Source organism: Schistocerca americana, chromosome 1, assembly GCF_021461395.2.
Source record: "Schistocerca americana isolate TAMUIC-IGC-003095 chromosome 1, iqSchAmer2.1, whole genome shotgun sequence".
NCBI lineage: Eukaryota > Metazoa > Arthropoda > Insecta > Orthoptera > Acrididae > Schistocerca > Schistocerca americana.
Genome location: NC_060119.1, coordinates 210,599,229 through 210,619,984, shown reverse-complemented (window position 1 = coordinate 210,619,984; position 20,756 = coordinate 210,599,229). Strand labels below are relative to the sequence as shown.

The window sequence follows — 20,756 nt, the reverse complement described above, 5'->3', positions numbered from 1 at the left end:
CAGCATCTCTGCTATACGATTTGTTGCTGACTTATTATTTTTGGCATAATTCATCTATGTACTTTTGTGCCCACTAGACGGGTGTCACTGATCATTCAGTTACTGATTTTTATGAAGGGGGGGGGGGGGGGGGGAGAGGGAGAGGGAGAGAGAGAGAGAGAGAGAGAGAGAGAGAGAGAGAGAGAGAGAGAGAGAGAGAGGTGAAATTTGATATTTCTAAGTATTTTCTGTTTTCAGAATGATTTTTCGCTCTGCAATGAGTGTGCACTGATTTGAAACTACATGGCAGATCAAAACTATGTGCCAGAGGGATTCGACCCTGGCACTTTTGCCTTTCGCGGGCACGTGCTCTACCGACTAAGCTATCCAAGCACGACTCACTACCAATCCTCACATCTTTACTTCCTCCAGTACCTCTTCTTCTAGCTTCCAAACATCAAAGAAGCTCTTCTGCGAAACTTACAGGATTAGTATTCCTGGAAGAACAGCAATCCAAGGTTCGAATCCCAGTCTGGCACAGAGTTTTAATCAGTCATGAAGTTTCAAATTAGTGCACATACTGATGCAGAATAAAAATTCATTCTGGAAACAATCCCTCAGGCTGTGGGTAAGTCACGTCTCTGCAGTATCCTTTCTTCCAGGAATGCTAGTGTCAAAAGGTATACCAGAAGAACTTTCTGAAGCTTGGAAGGTAGGAGATGAGGTATTGGCAGAAATAAAGCTGTGATAGCAGTTCATGAGTTGTGCTCGGATAGCTCAGTCGATACAGCACTTGCCATCAAAGGCAAAGGTCCTGGGTTTGAGTCCTTGTCCAATTTTAATCTGCCAGAAAATTTTACACCTGTACACCACAACTAGCTTTTCCCGGCAGGACATTTCCTGATTCCTTGGACCATATTCAAAGTCTTGTGTGGGGCAACTGATACGTCAGCCAGATTCACATGCTGTAAGAGCTGTAGATTGTGCAGCAGAACAGACTTTGATCAACAGCAGTCTATTGCACATTTTTCCTAATTACTAACTTCTCCAAATTTATCTTCATTACACTCCACAAAAAATAGTGGCTTTGTCGCAGTAGAAGTTTCCTGATCAGTTGGAGTACATATTAAGGATGGAATAAATAATTTTGCTCCTAGGCCTAGACATCTGAGTTGTCCCCTTTCCCATGGGATAGAGGCAGTAGGAAAAGCAGCAGGGTTGTAATTGTCCATACTGAAGTTTCAATCAGAATGATCATTGTTCTGGTGTAATTTAATATGTTTAATGTGTGAAATGTCCGTCCTGATGCCACCTAGTCCAATCAATGGCTCTCCCCACAGGAACCACCCAGCTGCAGCAATGGCCATCTGGCACAATGTCCATTGCCGGGACTCCTGATGACCTTGGAAGAAAGGCATCTACTCCTTAACATGTGTGGGGAACTAGCAGCTCAGGCATCAGCAATGTGACTCCTGTGCTGTGAGGCGGCTCAATGAAAAGAGTACATAACAATCCCTTCAAATCAGACTGGCTACGGCATTCGCTTTGAAGAACAAGTAAGAACCTAAGCAGGTATTGAACACAGATGCTTTATAGCACTGCATGCAGTAGGTACTATTTATTGTATTCTTCCCCAGTCGGTCCACACTAAAGAAAAATTTGGAAAATGGAGGTCAAACACAGAAGGGGACCACAAATGTGAAAATTGTTTTCTTATGTTTGAGTATTAAGGAACTCATTTTAGTTACACGGGTTAAGTGTAGATTGTAATTCAGTCCAACACTGTAACTAGCTTGTAACTTTAAAGACATCATTGTTTTGTGTTTGACTGCTATTGCGAATTTCATTTTAACTTCATTGGTTAGGTGCAAATAATAATACAAATTGTACATTGCAAATAGTTTGCTACATTTTGTATACTGATTCATGGCTTGTGGCTATTATGGAGATCATTTCTATTACCAATACTGAGTGAATTTATCATGGCCAGCATTTGTGCCTTCCCCCTTTGGGGAGGTCTAGGTCTATAGTCCTGCACATCTGTTCGGCGTCCCTTCTTGAAAACAGGGATGACCTGTGCCCTTTTCCAATCCTTTGAAATGCTACGCTCTTCTAGAGACCTACAGTACACCGCTGCAAGAAAGGGGGGGGGGGGGGGGGGGGCGCAAGTTCCTTCACATACTATGTGTAAAATCGAACTGGTATACCATCAGGTCCAGCGGCCTTTCCTCTTTTGTTGCCATCTTCAGGCAGTACTGATGACTGATTGTCTTCTGCCAGGCCCCATCTTATATACCCCTACCTCCCACATGTTGTTGATCACAGGCCTGCAGTGATAGGGCAGGGCTCCACTGCCAAGCTGGTTGGTGGGACTGTGTAGGCAGGATCCCAGCCACAGTCCTCAGTCTGAGGGTGATCACCACCGAGCTCATGTTGTAGCTGGAGGGGAGGCACTTACGTGCGGTGATGTCCTTGCTCTTTAGTTAGTACTGGGTGAATGGGTCTTCCCACTTACTGCCTTTGTTTTGAGCATGCACAAGGCTGGGTTCCATACCTTACTTAGCTGGAATCTGTTGGACTGTTTTAACAACATGGTCCATCGTAATTCACACTGTGGCCTTTGGAGATCCAGTACTCTGCAACAACTGACTTTGTCGGTTTTTCATTATCTGAGTGACACCTGTGCTCAGCACAGTTTTCCTAATCGGTCCGGATCGTCTGGCCTGTGTACATTTTTCTGCAATGGCACATCAGATGTAGTTGACTCCCAGTTTACTGTGTCCTTGGTTGTGCTTAGCAGACCTCAGCAAGGTTTTCACCTTGGCTGGCAGGTGAAACACACACCTGACATTATATTCTCACTGTTCCAAGTGGTGTGTTAGTGACATGCAATGAACACTTGGACAGAATGGCAAAAAGGGATCCAAACACCAATGGAAGCCAAAATGTTTATTGAGGCACTTCAACAAGAAGCCTTTGATTCAGTAGCCCATAATCAACCATGTTTCTGCAAATACAGGTATGTGGATGAAACTTTCATAAATTGGTCACATGGACAACAGAATCTATAAGAATTACTGAATCATCAGATTTTACTGCATCAGAAAATCATATTCATGATAGAGATAAAAGAAAACAAATAACTTCCATTTCTGGATGTATTACTCAAGTGCAGACAGCATGGCACACCAGGACACAGTACCTACCATAAACATACTTGCATGCCTCCAGTCATCATACACCTTCACAATGAGAGGTGTCCCCAATACACTAGTGCACAGTGCTCATGAAATTTACGATCAAGAAAGTTTAGCAGGAGAGTTGCAGCACTTACAAACAATTTTCCAAAATAATGTTTCCAATTATGCCAGACTGAGCATGTCATAAAACAGAAAAAAACCAAGCCACAAAGCACAGAGCAAAAAGATAAAGTGCTACAGCAGTGTTTATACCATTATGTAATAGCAAAAATTGGGAGAATATTACAAAAATCTAACATTATATGCATATTTCACCTGCTGCACAAAAAGAAAGTTTTTTTTAGATCTTTCAAGATGACCTAGGACTCCTAAAACCATGAGTCTAACATGTCTCGTGCACATGTGGGGAAACTGTACACAGGTCATACAATCTAGACCATGGAGGAAAGACACGTGGACCAAAGACATCACACAGATAAAGAAAAACGGACAAAGTTAGCTGTCGCAGAGCACTGTATCTCCAAATAGCATTAAGTTGTTAAAACAGGCCAACAAATTCTCGGACTGTGTTTTAAAATAATATGCAGAGATCTGATTACATGAAGAATTAATGAATAAAGACAACAGTTTCCAAATAAGTAAGGCTTGGGACCAAGCCTTGAGTGTGCTCAAAGTACAATGGCAATATGGGAAGACTTCCATGAGTAATCTCTTAGCAGCTGGTCAATCTTCCCAGCTGTACGGTCATGGTCCATGAAACTTTATTGTTCCTGACATTTCGTCTGGAGCTGCACTAAATGTCTTTGGAGATGCTCCAGGTTTGCCAAATCTGCAAGACTCAGCAGAACAAGGAACATACCCAAAGATGTGAAGTGCAGCTCTGAATGAAACATCAGGAACGAGAAAGTTTCATGGACCACACCTATACAAGCAGGAAGATTCACCAGCAGTAAGTATATGGGAAGAGCCATTCACCTCTCGCAACCTGAACAGCTGGAACCTCACCACATAGAAATGCCTCCAGTAACAACATGAGGTCATTGGCAGTGGCACACAGACTGAGGATTGTTGCTCAGTTCCTGTCAGTGTACATTCCCCGCCACTTCAGCAAGGGGGAGGGGAGGGGCCATAAAGGATGAGTCAGGAGGAATGGTACATTCTTTAAGCGGTGATATTATTTGTGATTCTGAACAAAAAACTTTAGAATATCACAGTCCTTTCCTTCACCATATCTGACATACAGCTGTTTGAAAATCAAGGTGTCAGTTGCACGCTAGCACTCACATATGTATGTGACCAAAGTGACATTAGGCTACGTAGTGTTGCCTTTACTGCAAAATTACTGATGAACAGCTCACGAATACAGCTGTTTTAGGTAACCGTCTTAACAGAGTACAGTATCTTGATGTCCTTCAAAACGCATTACTAGAATACTTGAAGGATATTCCTTTGGCAATATGATGTCATACGTACTTTCAGCATGACAGAGCACCTACACATTCTGTATGGCCAGTGACACAGCACCTCACTGGAAAGTATCCTGGTCATTGGATTGTTAGGTGGAGTTTAAAAGTGAATTCCACGAGCACAGAGTGCACAAAAAGGAAGAACTTCTAGACCCCATTTTACAGGTGTGTGCTCAAGTAAAGGACCATATGAATAAGCTCAGACCAGCAACACAACAGTTGTCTACATGAGCTGCAAAATGCATTGCAGTTAATGGACTTTTTGAACATCTTTTGTGAGGAAATGTACACAATTAATATAAATCATTAGATCACAATTTTGCATTTACTATCACCTGCATTTGTCTTGTTCCCCAATGTTTTCATTAATTTCCGTGCAAACTGTGAAGAACTGGATATACGTTCATATGACATTTTTTTTGTACAGAATCACTAATATTATCATCTCTCAATGCATATATCTTTCCTTCTGACTCATTCTGTATAAGAAAGTGCCCGGCAGAGGACAAGCAATCATCAGGACAGCACGATTATGGCAACACCCCATTTTACTCAAATACTGCACCATATGCACGATGCCACCTAGATGAGTATCCAAGAACAGTTCAATACCAGCATTTACGTTTCATCCCTCACAGATATGGCTATATCACTGTTAATTGGCATTGTAACAATATTATGAAAAGGATAGTTGCTACTGACCATATATCGGAGATGCTGTGTGTGTGTGTGTGTGTGTGTGTGTGTGTGTGTGTGTGTGTGTGGTCTTTTCTCGACAAAGGCTTTGTTGGCTGAAAGCTCATTTTGTGACAGTCTTTCCACTGTGCCTATCTGCGACTTAGTATCTCCACTATATAATGAGTGGCAACTACGCTTTCCATAATATTGTTACTTTCCATCATGAATTTTCTATTAGTTGGCATTGTGGTGCTCAGTATAGCCAAACAAGTAACTGAAGAAAACTACCAATTATGGGGTGTTTTTTTGAGGAGGTTAATATTAAGTTAATGTTATTTTGTTTAACATTTTGATTTTGATTCATATCTGTAGGAGAGAAGGTTGTCTTTTGCCTGGTCTGTACCTATCCAGAGCCCCATATTCCCACGAGTGTACTGCTAGTTACAAGTTGGTTTTTAAATTACTTCAAATACATTTCTGACAATGAAATTGCTGCGATTGTGTGTTTTGTTATGGTTGTATAAGTGATGCGAATGTTGTCAATTTGGATTTAGACTAATTATTTACATCCACCATTTTGATGATGCCAGGTATCAAACATTACATGTTACCTAATAATACTGCAATAAAAGAAACACACAAAATGAGATAGATCTCATACTAAAGAAATACCTTTTTACGCAAACATATTATTGCCAGAGTTTTTCTGCTGTTTCAAATATAGTAGCGTGCACATGACCGTGTAAAAGGAAAATAGACAAGTGCTGAATGAATCTCAGTATATGATGTACTGTAAATGGATGGTTACACATCAATTAATGACTTGGAAAAGTCTGGTTGTATGTGTGTGTACATAGTGTAAGTACTATAGTGTGTCCAGCTCTGCTGTGCAGTGTGACAGAGAATTCACAATTAAGTATTCTTGCATTGCTCTGTGAACAGAGGATCCAGTAAAAGTTATGTATTGGAACCCCCCTTGCATTATTCAATACAGTACACACACAAAAATTAGGTTGTGCTAACAGCCAATTCATTACCACAACCTTCATTTGGCTTTCACATCCATTTATTTTACCAATTTACAACCAAATTGTTACCTTTCAATCTAATCTCACTCTTGGGTTGTGTTACAGATCAGTTTGTCACCATAATCAAGATTTCGAGGTGCTGATGGAGGTGGTTCCAAAACCACACTTTACCCAAAGAGTAAAAACTTCAGACATCTTTCTTTCAGTTCAAACTACTAACACTTAAATTTGGCAAACGTATCATATGTAAATGTTATTACAGGTGTGTGTGTGTGTGTGTGTGTGTGTGTGTGTGTGTGTAAAACCAATTAATGGAAAAAACTTGTGAAATAAAGGTTGTGGTAACTAACAGATTTGTAGCGTAGCTCGCTGTCTACATTTGTGGCAAACGTAACACATTTTCCATTATAGAAATTGAAGCTGCAATGTAAATTCAGAAAAGCAAAAGCTGCTTAACATAACAGACAGCTCTCCAATGAGTATTTTGGAATGGAACATGCATTTTTAGCAGAGACTTGTGTATCTGTGAAAAGATCTATGCATTAAGCATCCAACAGCTACCATTGTCACACCTTAGCAAAAGATATATCAGAGAACCCGAGAAAATTCTGGTCCCATGTAAAATCGCTAAGCAGGTCTACGTCTTCCATTCAGCCCTTTGTTGACCAGTCTGGAGGAGGAGGAGGAGATTAGTGTTTAACGTCCCATCGACAATGAGGTCATTAGAGATGGAGTACAAGCTCGGATTAGGGAAGGATGACGAAGGAAATTGGCCATGCCCTTTCGAAGGAACCATCCCGGCATTTGCCTGAAGTGATCTAAGGATCAAAGAAACCTAAATCAGGATGGCCAGATGCAGGATTGAACCGTCATCCTCCTGAATGGGAGGCCAGTGTGCTAACCACTGCGCCACCTCGCTCTATGACCAGTCTGGTGGGGCAGTTGAAGATAGCAAAACAAAAGCTGAAGTTTTAAATTTCACATTCAAGAAATCATTCACACAGGAGAATTGTTAACCCATGACGTAATGGTGATGTGGTGTGGAGTGTGACATCACTATAGCATAGAGCTTTTGAGTTGGTTGTGTTTGCAGATGTCATGTTGTTGTATTTGATGGTGCCCTCAGATGGTGGGTGTGGACATGTTGATTTTAACATGTAGTATTGGGTTCATTAGTAGCAGTAGTAGTTTATTCATCCAGCGACAATGTACATTGTATGGATTTTGTCAAAGTTTAACAAAAATAGGATAAGGGTGTACAGTTTCCTACATAATACAATGGTTCATTGTACCCATCACAATATTTTGGGGCAATACAACTTCGATTACTGTAATAATATAAAAGTATGAGAAGGATCTTTCACATGAAATACATTACAAGTAAATAATTGATTTAATTTTTTGTTCGGGGCCTTTTACATGTAATATATTACAAGTAAATGATTGATTTAACACTCCTGTTACGGAAAAATTATCATTGAGGCTGTGGCAAGCATTTGATTTATGGTACAATTAACATATAGTAAATGAATGTAGTTACTAGCTACAAGGTTACTGAAGATCTCATTTATACTATAATAGCAGTTGGTCATTAAGAATTTAAATATTGCTTCCTTGACTGTAGACAATTTTTTTATTTCGTTTAGCTGAGCTGGAAGTTTGTTGTGCAAAATAGTACCCTGAATGTTGGTTTGTTTTTGTGTTAAAGCCTTGTTTACTCTTTTTATGTGGATGTCAGTGCACATTATTGTATTGTAGGAATGAAGATCTGTGTTGGTTTTATAATTATCAGTGTGCATTTTTATATTAACAACACTTTTTTTATATAGAGGCATGCTAAGGGTAGAATATTTAAGTGTTGAAATAACTGTTTGGAAGGTGTTAGCCTTGTACTGTTTGAAATTATTCTAACAGCTCATTGTTGTAAGGTGAATATGGTTTTCATGTTTGCCTTATTATGACCCCATAGGGTTAGGCCATAGGTTATAGCAGAATAGTAGCCAGTTCTGGGAAATACGGAAGTGTCCGATCCCGCCCGTCTGCTTTGACCCATGACGTCACAAATATGGCGGAAACAAAAACAAACACACACACTTTCCACAAGAAGCCTAATGACACTAACGGGACAAGTGCGGGAAATGGGGTGTTTTGGGTGGGGGGCAAACGAAATATAAACAAATTTAGACGCCTTGCGTAGCTACAACGTGTAAGTGAAGACAGCCATGCATGAATACCCACCCACCTCCCCAGGGGTCGTAACCCCTGCAACCCATAGAAGATACAGATGCTTCAGTAGCTGATTAGTGTTTATTGTCTTAAAAAAAAAAAAATCTCACGGGATAGAACGAACAGATCAGAAAGATAAATTTAATAAACTAAAACAGAAATTGGAGGAAACAGATAATTAAAATAAGTAATAAGTGTTTTTAAATTAAAAAAAAAAAAAAAATCTCACGAGATAGAACGAACAGATCAGAAAAGTAAATAAAACAAAACAGAACTGGAGACAGCCACACTCAAACCAAACTCCGTGCCGTCATGACGTCACACACGACAACACCCTTACGTCACGGGTCAAAGCCAATGCGTGGGATCGGACGCTTCTGTCGACCCCAGTTCTGCTACACTCTCTACTACACAAAGTACTAATTATGCGTAATGCAAAGCAAGTAGAGCTTAACTTGTTAGTGAGGTAGAGAATGTGGGCTTTCCAGTCAAAATTTTCATCAATTTGCACACCTAAGAATTTTGTGGCAATTACCCTTTCAATTTGTTTATTGTGAATTTTGACGTTCACATCATGATGAGACTTTGTTTACCTGTAATGTATACAATTAGTTTTGGAAATATTTGAGGTTAACCTGTTCAGTTCAAACCAGTTTTGTATGTATTCCAAAACTCTCACAGTTGCAGATGTTGGCAATACCCTATTTATGTCTGTTACAACAATATTTGTGTCATCAGCAAACAAAGTTATGTGCGTACCACTGATTGGGATCTTGATGCTTTGGTTTTTATTGTTTGCTGAGGTAATTTCTACTACCCGTTTTCTACTGTGGAAACATGACTGAAACCATTTTAATGCACTCCTCGTATACCTATAGCTAGTTTGTCTAGAAAGATATCATGATCAACAGTATCGAATGCCTTCGATAAGTCCAAGTTTATTCCTACTGTACTATTATTTCTGTCAAGTCCCATTACAATGTTTTTGATCAATTGGGTAATTGCTGTATCTGTACTCATGTCTTTGCAGAAATCATGTTGCTTTACAGACAAGAGATTGAATTTTTTGAGGTAATTTGTAATTATATTTTTCATGACAGTCTCTATTATTTTTTAAAATAAAGGTAACAGAGCTACTGGTCTATAGTTTCCCACTTCATATATATTACCCTTTTTATACAATGGTTTTATTTTTGAAATTTTTAATCTTTGTGGGAACACCCCTTCTATTAATGATATATTTATGATATGTGAGAGTGGTTCTGCTATGACAGTAGCACATTTAATTTGGACTGAACCTGGTACCTCGTCAATTCCAGAGTACTTTTATTCTTCATTGTTTTTATTATCTTAAGAACTTCTAATTTATTTGTGGGACATAGCAATATTGAATTACCACTTTGTTCTATTTGAACTGTGGTAGTACTATTACTAGTAAATTTTTTACTCAGATTCACTTGAGTGTTTATGAAATAGTCATTTATGTAATTTGCTAGAGTATCTTTTCTGAGTTACACACCACGATCATCTTTTAATACAATGCCATCTTGCTTTTTAACACTTTTGTTTGTTTCCTTTTTCACTATATTCGATATTGCTGTCTACTTGTTTGCTGTTCCTATGATTACTTAGTCATTGTGCATTGTCTTGGCTGTTTTAATTACTTTCTCATACATTTTCTTATATGTCTTAACATATTCTGCAAAGTGTTCATCTTGGTTGTCTTTTCTCAGTTGATTGAGAAAAGTTTTAGCTTTTGACTGGATACTCTGATAGCAGGTGTTATCCACTGGCTGCTGTTCCCCGGCATGACATTAATTCTTGTCGTTTGTTTGTTAATACATCTCAAATATGGACATGAAATTATTACAAAATGCATTGAATGATTGAACAGTTGTTGATTTTGAGTACACATCTTCCCAGTTTTTTTTTTGCTAGCAACTGAATAAAAATATTAACTTTTTCTGGGTAGAAGTGCCTTTTATATTCCCACTTGTATTTAACCAACTCAGGTACAGGAGAATTTATGCATGTTACTATCGTGTTGTGGTCTGAAAGACCAAAGTTAACATTTTGTGCCCCAATAACATCATTTTTGATATTCGTAAAGATAATCTCTAATAGGGACGAAGATGACTCTATTCTAGTGGGGTCCATGAAGAGTGGTTTCATGTGAGAGCTGTTTAGGATACTCAAAAGCTGTCTTTTTTCTTCATTTTATGTTAAAATCCCCACATAGTAATAAATTCACTTCATTGTTATACAAAATGTTTAGCACTGCTTCCAAATTTTTAAAAAAAGATATGTTTTTGTCACCTAATGTTGACCTGTATATTGATATGACAATTACTTTTTTATGCTTCTCCTCATATTTTAGTTCAATGGTACACGATTCAAAATGTTTCTTGATATTTAGATGGTATGTTTCATATCTAACTTTATATTGCAGCCCAGCCCTAGCGTATATGCATACTCCACCATTTTTACAAACAGTGTGGCAATAATTCAAAATTGCTTATATTTATAGGACTTAATTCACTGATCCTGCACCAAAGTTCTGATAGAGAAATACAAGAGAAATCTACAAAGTTGTTTATGGTGACTTCTAGTTCTAACACTTTATTCTTGAGACACTGAATGTTTTGACTCATTATCTTGAAAGTTTCGCAAAAGTTCTAGTTGTCACTGTGCTAAAGTGCTTTTGAGTTTATGTAGTTGGTGCGGTAGCATGGGTTATGGAATTTTTTGAGTCAGTTGTTAATGTTTTTCTTTTGTTATGTGTTTGGCATTTTTGTTAGGTCTGATTAGTTTGCTGTTTGTTGCGCGGAAAGAAGACTAATTTTTTTTTTTGTTTTGATTATTTGTTTCGTGTGGATATCACACTGAAGTTCATGAGTATATTATTATGTTCCGAGATTGGTGACGATATGATGTCAGTCATACAGTACAGTCTTATTGCTGAGTATGTTAGGTGTCACGTTTGTGGCACCAACATGAAGTTGATGAGAGTTCTGGTGACTTGGACCAAGGACATGTACATGTTGTGTTGTTTTTGTGTGTGTGTGTGTGTGTGTGTGTGTGTGTGTGTGTGCGCGCGCGCGCGCCAGGGGCTTTGTTGGTAAGTAGTTTTCATTTTGGTTTTATTATGCAATAATTTTGATGTTTCGCGTGCTGTATATGTGTGGTAGGTTGGTTGTGTTTCAACTCGTGTAGTGAATATGGGGTATTGGGTTTTTGAGTTGTTGGGCTTTTGGTTCCACTTTTTGGAGTTGTAGGTGTTGGTCTTCTGGTACTGATAGCTGTAGTTGAGCTATATAGATCAACGGAAATTTCCGATTCCTGTGGTTTTGTTGGTGTTACTCAATGCTGTAATGTAAATTTTTTGGGGTATTATTTCTTTTGAGATAGACGAAAGGCAGCTTCATTTTTTCTCATATGATATACTGCAAACTAAGGATGAAGGGCAACAGGCTGTTACTGAAGGTATGAGCACATGGAATAAGTTCACAGATATGTGAATGGCTTGAAGACTTCTTAAGTAACAAAACCCAGATTTTTGCCTTGATGGTAAGTGTTCAACAGAGACAAGGATATAGCCAGGAGTGGCCCAGGAAAGTGTGATTGGACTGCTGTTGTTCTCTGTATACATAAATGATTTGGCGGACAGGGTAGGCAGCAATCTGCAGTTGTTCGCTCATGGTGCCATGGTGTATGGTAAGGTGCCTAAGTTGAGTGACTAGGGGAAAATACAAGATGACTGACAACAAATTTCTAGTTGGTGTGATGAATGGCCGCTACCTCTAAATGTGGAAACATGTAATCTAATGAGAAGGAGTAGGAAAAACAAAATTGTACTGTTGAGATACAGTATTACTAGTGTCCTGCTTGACACAGTTAAGTCATTTAAATATCTGGACATAGTCTTGCAAATTGATGCAAAATGGAACAAGCATGAGAGAACTGTGGTAGGGAAGGCGAATGGTGAGTTTGGTTTATTGAGAGAATTTTAGGAAAGACTGGTTCACCTGTAAAGACCACTTACGGGATGCTGGTGTAACCTATTCTTAAGTACTGCTCGAGTGTTTGGATTCTGCATCAGGTTGGAGTGAAGGAAGGTAGCGAAACAATTCGGAGGTGAGCTGCTAGATTTGTTACCTGCAGATTCAAATAACATGTAGGTGTTATGCAGATGTTTGGCAAACTCAAATGGGAATCCTTGGTGGGAAGGTGATGTTCTTTTTGAGGAACCCTATTGAGAAAATTTAGAGAATTGGCTTTTGAAGTTGACTGCCATATGATTCTACTGCTGCCATCATACACTGCCCCTGAGGACCACAAAGATAAGATTTGAGAAATTAGGGCTTATACAGAGGCATGCAGGCAGCTGTTTTTCCATCATTCCATTTGTGAGTGGAACATGAAAGGAAATGACTAGTAGTAGTAGTAGTAGTAGTAGTACAGGGGTACACAGGGCCACACAACATATGATGGCTTGCAGTGTACCTATTTAGATGTAGACGCTATCAAACTGGTTAAAATTACATTTTGGCCGCCTACCTCCCCCCCCCCCCCCCCCCCCCGAAATCTTGGTTGTGGTGATAGACTGATCCGTAGCAAAGCCCAAGGCTTAGAGGTTAGATTGGAGGGTGGAAATTTGGCTGTGAGTTGGTGAAGCTAAGAAATGTGAAAGCAGAAAATCTGAGAGTGTGGTACCAAATCGACCAGTAGTGGAGCCTAATGTTTACGTACGTGACATAATGAAAAATGCGCGGGGGGGGGGGGGGGGGGGGGGGTGGCTAACTTTTTTTGTATGCCAACTTTCTTTTGACTGATTTACAAAACGAAATACATTTTAAAAATTAATTAAACAGCCCGAACTCCGACCAACATGATGAGAAGTAGCTACTAGACTTCAAGTACACTGCAGATCAGCCTGTCTCAACAACCAAAATTTCAAGGAGTTTGACACTTCTCTCGATGTAACCAAAGGGGTCTCAAATAATGGATATCGTACTCGTTCTTTGACTCTCATCCCTAAGACAGTTAGACAGCTAGACGTCTATCTACAGGCCAGCTATATTAAATTGTCTGACATACATGCACACTCAGCTGTAAAAAAGTTACGTGCAGACTTCAGCATGCAATATCAAACAAGAAGCTTACTTAATGAACAGTGAACCTCCAACTGCTGTTCCTATAGCGCTCAGTATCACCATTGGCTTCGATGGCTTCCAGACCATGTCTTTGGGAAAAACTGACTACTAATTTCAAGTAAGACTCGGCTTCGTCTTCACACACTCTAAATATCTCACATGGCAATACAGGATTGCCTTTTGTTTACTATATACATTGCCGGTATGGCAAAGATGCAATGAAAATGGAACTATATGCTAACTCAAAGATATTACGAATAAGATTGACAATTTTATGCGTGCTCCAAGAGCGTGAAAAAGTGTATGTGGCTTGGAAGCGGAACTGTGAATAGCGTATAACCTTAAAGAAATTCATTAAACATGTTACAAAAATGTTTCAGAGCCTCCTAGTAATTTTCCTTATAGTAAAAAATCTCAATGATGCTATCAGGGAGGGTAGCAACTGTACGGGATGATAATATATGGTTTAAACAAGTATCTTACCTAGAAAAGGATGGAATGTGTACGCTTTTTTGAAACCTAACTGTCACACACACAGCGTTTTATGTATAGTCATACATAAAGACGAAGTGCCAGTAGAGTGCTATTTGCTTTAGTCCATACTTTGTAAAAGGAGAATAGCGGACTGCTTTCTGTCCGTTTCAGACACAGTTGTTGTTCAGAAAAATAAATGAACAGTTATCATACAACACTTTCTCAGCTGACGTAAATTGAGCTGAAGTGTTTTCTTTTTAATTTATTCGTTCACAACACGCCTTTTTCGCTCCAACAAGGAAGTGGTAATAAGCAGTAGGAGCACACTATCTGTTGTTCAGAAAAACGGACAACATTCAGTATGTCGAGCAACAAGTGCAAAAATTGTGGTGGTACAGACATAGATGTCGACCCAGCCCGTGGTGATGCTGTGTGCACCAGCTGTGGTTCTGTGCTGGAGCATAGTATAATTGTGTCAGAAATACAGTTTGAAGATAATGCACAAGGAGGAAGAGGGACAATTGGACAGTTCGTGTCATCTGATTCAAAAGGTGGAGCCAGAAACTTTGGAGGGGGTAAGTATTTCTATTTTTATCAAAACTCCATACCACAGCCAATAAATTATCGTTTTTCATTAGCAGCACATAGTGAGGCATGTAAAAAGATACTAATTCATAAGTTTATGTTCTTTAGTTGATATCTTTTTTTTACATTGTATCATTTATCCTCATCTAAGTTATTTTTCATCTCTGTGCAGTTTGATTTATTCCATATTCCCGAGAGTCGCTCGCTACCTGAACCTACAGAATACGAAAACAATAAATATATGTAGGCCTACAAGTTTTACGGTACATAACTACCAAACTCTTACATACATATGAACGAGTTGCATCAAAAGTGGAGTGAAGGGTACATACTAATCAGAACCATCATACTCCTTGCGGGTAGACAACTGAATGGTATGTGTGAAGAATGACAGCCTCTCTGCTTCTTCACAGGCATGAATGTGTGTAATTTTGCCTTCACATTCATACAAAATGTTTGTTTGTGACAGAGAATTTCTATTAAAACTTGTTTCTTGGAAATTCATGAACAAATGTTTTTCAGTGTCCCTGTTGTATGCTAATGCCCACAAGTGGAGGTATAATGGTTGAGAATGGACTGTATAAGAGGTTTATAAGTAGGGCCTACCTTCCTTCATAGCTGATTTACATTTCCTAGGAATTGTTCTGTGAATCATATTATGGCATCCTTTTCCCCCAGCAATTAGATTTAGATGATTGGTCTATCTTAAAATCACTGCAAGGAGTGACAAATATACCAACAATGTGATTGATTCTTGCGACTTTTTACATATGATGTGTTAGGGGAGCTATTGGGCATGGAGGATATGTTTGCAGATACAGTTCTCAGTTCTGCGGCCTTTTTTTTTAAAAAAAATCACCTACAGTAGTGGATTTAACATTCAAGCATTTTTAAAAAAAATCACAGTCTTGCAGATTTAAGATTTTATAAAACAAGTGGTTTAGCTAATTTTTTGGTAACAGTTGTATGTCCCCCCCCCCCCCCCCCCTCCCTCCCTCCCCTTCCCATGCATGTGTCATTTTCAAATACGAGCCGCTGAGAACCAAAGTGGTCTAAGTCAAAATATTTTAGTTTTTGAGTTATACCACTCAGTTCACTCACAATGAATGGAAATTTGCTGTGGAGAGGTGGTATAACGATAACACACCAGAACCACTTGAGAGCTCCAAATGCATTTTTCCTCTCACATGAGAGTGCCAGAGTGAAGTGCATTTGTGGGAATAGTGATGTAAGTCAAACAGCAAGGGCATGTGGTCTTGTTGTTGTTTGTTGTTTTGCGTGTTTATTTACACTCAACAATCAAAAAGGCCTTGTAAAAGTGCTAGTAAGTATTAGCATTGTTTTTTTTTTTTTTTAGATTCGTAATATCCAGTTGTTATTAAAGCAGAAATTGTCTGTATAAGGGAAATTTGCACTCCATGCAAAATCTTTTATTTCTCAGAAGTGGGTAAAATTGATTACATCACTTTGGCTCTCAGCGGCTCATATGTAGATAACGTGAGCTACATAATATTTTCATATATGTATGTAATATGCACCAAAATATTCATCAGAGGGTTATTTATATTGAAGTGTGATTTAAATGTAGACCGACCATACACCTTTGGTGATGCTACAGATAATTTGCTACAATCATCTTCGTTTTGTATTCCCAGTTGTTGGCTTCGCTCACGCAACCAGTGCGTCATCTTCCAACCCAACATAGACCTCTGGTTATGCTACGTGTCTGTGTATTACCACAACTAAGATTTAGAGTGGCGACACTATCATAGTTGAATGTAATTTTTTGTTAGTCTTATTCAAAATGTATGACATATTTATTTTTGCTTACAATAATTAATTTGGTCATTTACTCATTGTTTTCTGTGGGTCCCATCACAAAGGAGACCTTTCAGTGATGTTGGTCAAGCTAACTTATGCATTAAAAAAGAGGAGTCATTGTTAGAAATTAATATGTGCAGTGTGTTCGCAATAATCCATCACCACACTGATACATACCATGTACTTATGCTGGCTAAGCTTAATACAGTAAAATTATGAGGGCAGCCACAACTGTGAAAAGAGCTGCTACTTCCTCTGTTATATTAAATACTGGCTGTTAACGCCAACTGAAAGATTGTTATTTAGATGATGACATTGATTTATATCAAACAAGAAAGTTATCTGTGTGCTGTAAGAAAAAAAGCTTTCTTGTAATGAATGTTGCTACTTGTCATACAGCTAATGGTAATCTTCAGTATACAGACAATTTGTTGGAATAGTGGATTAAAAAGTTTATTTATCACTTTATTTTGAGTCTATAGAGATTCCCTATTTCCTGAAACTTCCTGGCAGATTAAAACTGTGTGCCAGATCAGGACTTAAACACCAGGACCTCTGCCTTTCCCTGGCAAGCGCTCTACCAACTGAGCTACCAAAGCATAACTCATGACTTGCCCACACAGCTTTACTTCTGCCGGTACCACATTCCTACCTCTCAAACATCACAGAAGTTCTTGTTATTTCTGATGAAGCAAGTGAAAGAGCTTTGCATCAGGATACAGAATGTGAAAGGGAGGTAATATTTACATGAAAATTATATGTGTGTCATGTAGGCTACCTTGGATTTGTAAATCTAGTTCAGCTGAACTGATGTTTATTATTAGCGACAAAGACAATTAACAAGTAAAAGCATGCTGCAGGAAAGTGAGTATATGAATTCATTAAATCTATGAACTTAAAAAATATGTTATTCCTTCAATAATCGATATTCCAGGACAGAAACAATAAACAAGTGTGAGGAAAAGCAATCATTCACCTGTTGCTGTTTGACTTGTGGCTTGTAGAAATTTATTGCAGCACTCCGACTTAACTCACTTCTGGGCTACTTCTTCTTTTTTAGTTTAAGTACACACTCTCACACAGAAAAACACAGACAACCTCACACACCCACTCAGATCCTCAGTCAGTGTTGTTTCTATCACAGATGGGTATGTTCAGGTGACTGACTTGTTCTATGTGTGAGAGACAACGTGTCTAGGGGGAAACTGTGATCACTTATTGTTTCAACTAGTCTCCTGTACTATTGTTGGAGTCACGAATGATGGCAGTCAAGTTTAGGTTTGTTCTGGACACCTATGTCACACACACATCGAGAGCGAATGAGCATTCAGTAGTGTTTGAAGCACTCTGCTCTTAATGCCATAGCTAATGCGAGCATTAAATGTGATAGTAGCAAGTTTTCTAGTGAATTTCTGTTTCATTTGTTGTGAGTTGTTATTGCTGATGGTGGTGGTAAGTCATAAATTCTACATAAGCAAGCGAGAAACATATTTTGCAGGATATATGCTTCCATAAAGCAGAATCTATGTGCGTGCATGTACCGCAATTGTCACTTGGAATCGTCAACAATGCCATCCCTATCCATGCTTCGACATGCACAAACCACCATCATTCATGGATCGGACTATAGTGACCCTAATAGATGATTATTATACTCTTGTGAACCATAGCAGATGCTTACGGCTTTTTGAGTGTTGTTAATACCACGTCTCTCGTTTCCTGACTCATATGCAGGGTGACCACAATGAGACTCCAACATTTGAACTCATAAAATATGAGAGGAAACACAATTTATTGGCGAACAAATACAGGGAAATCATACAGATGCTCATCAAGTTTTCATACACAGGTGGACGGTTCAGTACACTTGAACATGGTCCCCACGGGTAGCGCGAAGAATATCAAGTCTATAATCGATTTTGTGCCATGTGTTGCGAAGCATCTGTTCTGTGACAGAGTTGATGACAATTCTTATGCGCTGTTTCAAGTCTTGCAGGTCCTTTACTGGTGTAGCGTATACCTGGTCTTTCACATAACCCCAGAAGAAAAAATAGAGGGGGGTTATGTCGGGCAAACGTGGTGGCCAAGGAATTGGACCTCCATGGCCAATCCATCGTTGCGGGAATGTGTCATTCATAAATTTTTGAACATCAAGGCTCCAATGGGCTGGTGCACCGTCCTGTTGAAACATCACATTTGCCTGCAAGTCTGTTATCTGTGGCACGGCAAATTGCTCCAACATGTCCAGGTAGATGGCTCCATCCACAGTCGGCTCCTGAAAGAAAAACGGCCCAACAATGCAATTTATTATCAAACTACACCACACATAAACTTTTGGACTGTTGCGCATGTGTTCCCTAGATGCATGTGGATTTTCAGACCCCCAGATGCACACATTGTGACGATTGACAGCCCCTGACACTTGAAAGGTTGCCTTGTCAGTAAACATCACGCGTGATAAAAATGTCTCGTCCACGGCAGTGCGATCTAACATGACACGTGCAAATTCTTCTCGCTTTGGTCGATCATCAGGCTTGGTTTCTTGCACAACCTGTACTTTATATGCATACAAATGTTATCGCTGATGAAGCAGTTTGTGCACTGTTGAACGTTTCATAAGAAGTTCTCATGCTGCCTGTCGCACTGACTTCTGTGGACTTTGTTCAAATGACTGCCACACTTCTTCCACATGATGTTTGCTGATCCCAGGCTTACCACCACCATGCCCTTTTGCAACACTCCCAGTAGCCAAAAACTGATCACACCACTTCTGTATAGTCTTGAACGACGGGGGCGCTTTGTTGTAAACTCAACGAAAGTTTCTTTGCACTTGGGTCACTGATTTTGTCTCTGCATACCACCAGACCACTTGTGCATGCTGCTTCATATCCTCCATTTTGCTAAAACAATTGATTGTAGTTCCACTACGGCCACTTAGCATATCAAATTTGCACACCACAAACTTGTTGAGTTGCTCTGTCTGCCCCTTCAGGATTCACAGGTCCACCATCTGAAATGAGAAAGATTTAGTATACTAAAATGTTGGAGTCTCATTGTTGACACCCTGTACTTTATTTATGAAATGGTGCTAGCACCTTTCATCCTCACCCACAAACTGCTGCATGAAATCCTCCTTGCCCACCCGATATCAGCAGCGAAGCTCCTGGCTCAGACACACACAATACACTTTATGCCACAACTTACACTGCTGTGCGGTCCTCATGTGCCGCAGATTGACCATGTTCTGTGACGTATCTGAAATCACTTTGTTCAGTGTTCCCAGATCCACGTGCCTTCATTGTCAATTATTGTAAGTGTTAGCTACTGTTTTCACTTAAATATGAATTATAATTTACATATGTGATAAATGTGAAGACTAAAAATCCACAGGTGTGATCTACAGTTGGTCATGTTTCAAAGCAAAACTCAATCAAGAAAACTTATAAAGTATCACTGGCCATTAATTATCTTCAGACGACGAAATGTTTATTGCTGCTGATAGGCATATACAAGTGACAATATGGTTTTAACTTTCAGAACTATTAGTTCCTTCCTCAGTGCTCTGAGTGAAATGCTTTTCCATGTTAATCTTCCACAACATATTCCTCTCTCTTTGCTGAGGGAGGAACAAATAGTTTCAAAAGTTAGGATAGTGTTGTCACCTATATTTGTGGCTATTGGTAGCAGTAAACCTTTCGCCTGCTGAAGGTTAATACTGGTCTAAGATTTCTTCTGTCATTTATTGCTTCTTTGACATCTGGTAATTCTGTTTTCATACAGAAAATGCCAAGCTGCACTGTGGTTCCATACCCATGCTATACTATAAGTCGCTTGTTACTGGCTGGGTAAGTTCAAATCTCAGAGGAAAGCGAGGGCATACTATCTCCAATAAGACCACACCTATCAGAGCACTGTAGTGATCAATGAAACATCTAGGGTAAGAACAGCTTTATTTATATGCCACTGTGCATTGAGTTGCTGATAGCCAGTGGTATGGAGTGAGAAGAGAATCTTGTTTCAGCTCAGCTCAGTCATTGTCATTTTTATTTTGTTGTTGTTAAACAAGGTCATTGTCATTTGTCATTATTTATTGTTAGTCTGGTCAAGTTTTCAAACATTTGATCAATGTCATTATCAGATAGTCTG

The 20,756-nt window shown here is 39.1% G+C and overlaps 2 protein-coding genes across 3 annotated transcripts in view; one reads left to right on the top strand and one right to left on the bottom strand.

The window, feature by feature from the left end:
• LOC124621510 (retinol dehydrogenase 13-like) overlaps window positions 1-13,927 on the bottom strand; it is a 66,185-nt gene extending 52,258 nt beyond the window's left edge. The window contains exon 1 of the mRNA XM_047147146.1: window positions 13,741-13,927. Within this exon, the coding sequence (XP_047003102.1) occupies window positions 13,741-13,817 (77 nt within the window). The 5' untranslated portion in view covers window positions 13,818-13,927. The remainder of the gene's footprint in view (window positions 1-13,740) is intronic.
• A 78-nt stretch (window positions 13,928-14,005) lies between these two features.
• LOC124598689 (transcription factor IIIB 90 kDa subunit) overlaps window positions 14,006-20,756 on the top strand; it is a 363,153-nt gene continuing 356,402 nt past the window's right edge. For both annotated transcript variants that reach the window (XM_047136022.1, XM_047136030.1), the window contains exon 1: window positions 14,006-14,779. In XM_047136022.1, the coding sequence (XP_046991978.1) occupies window positions 14,566-14,779 (214 nt within the window). In that variant the 5' untranslated portion in view covers window positions 14,006-14,565. The remainder of the gene's footprint in view (window positions 14,780-20,756) is intronic.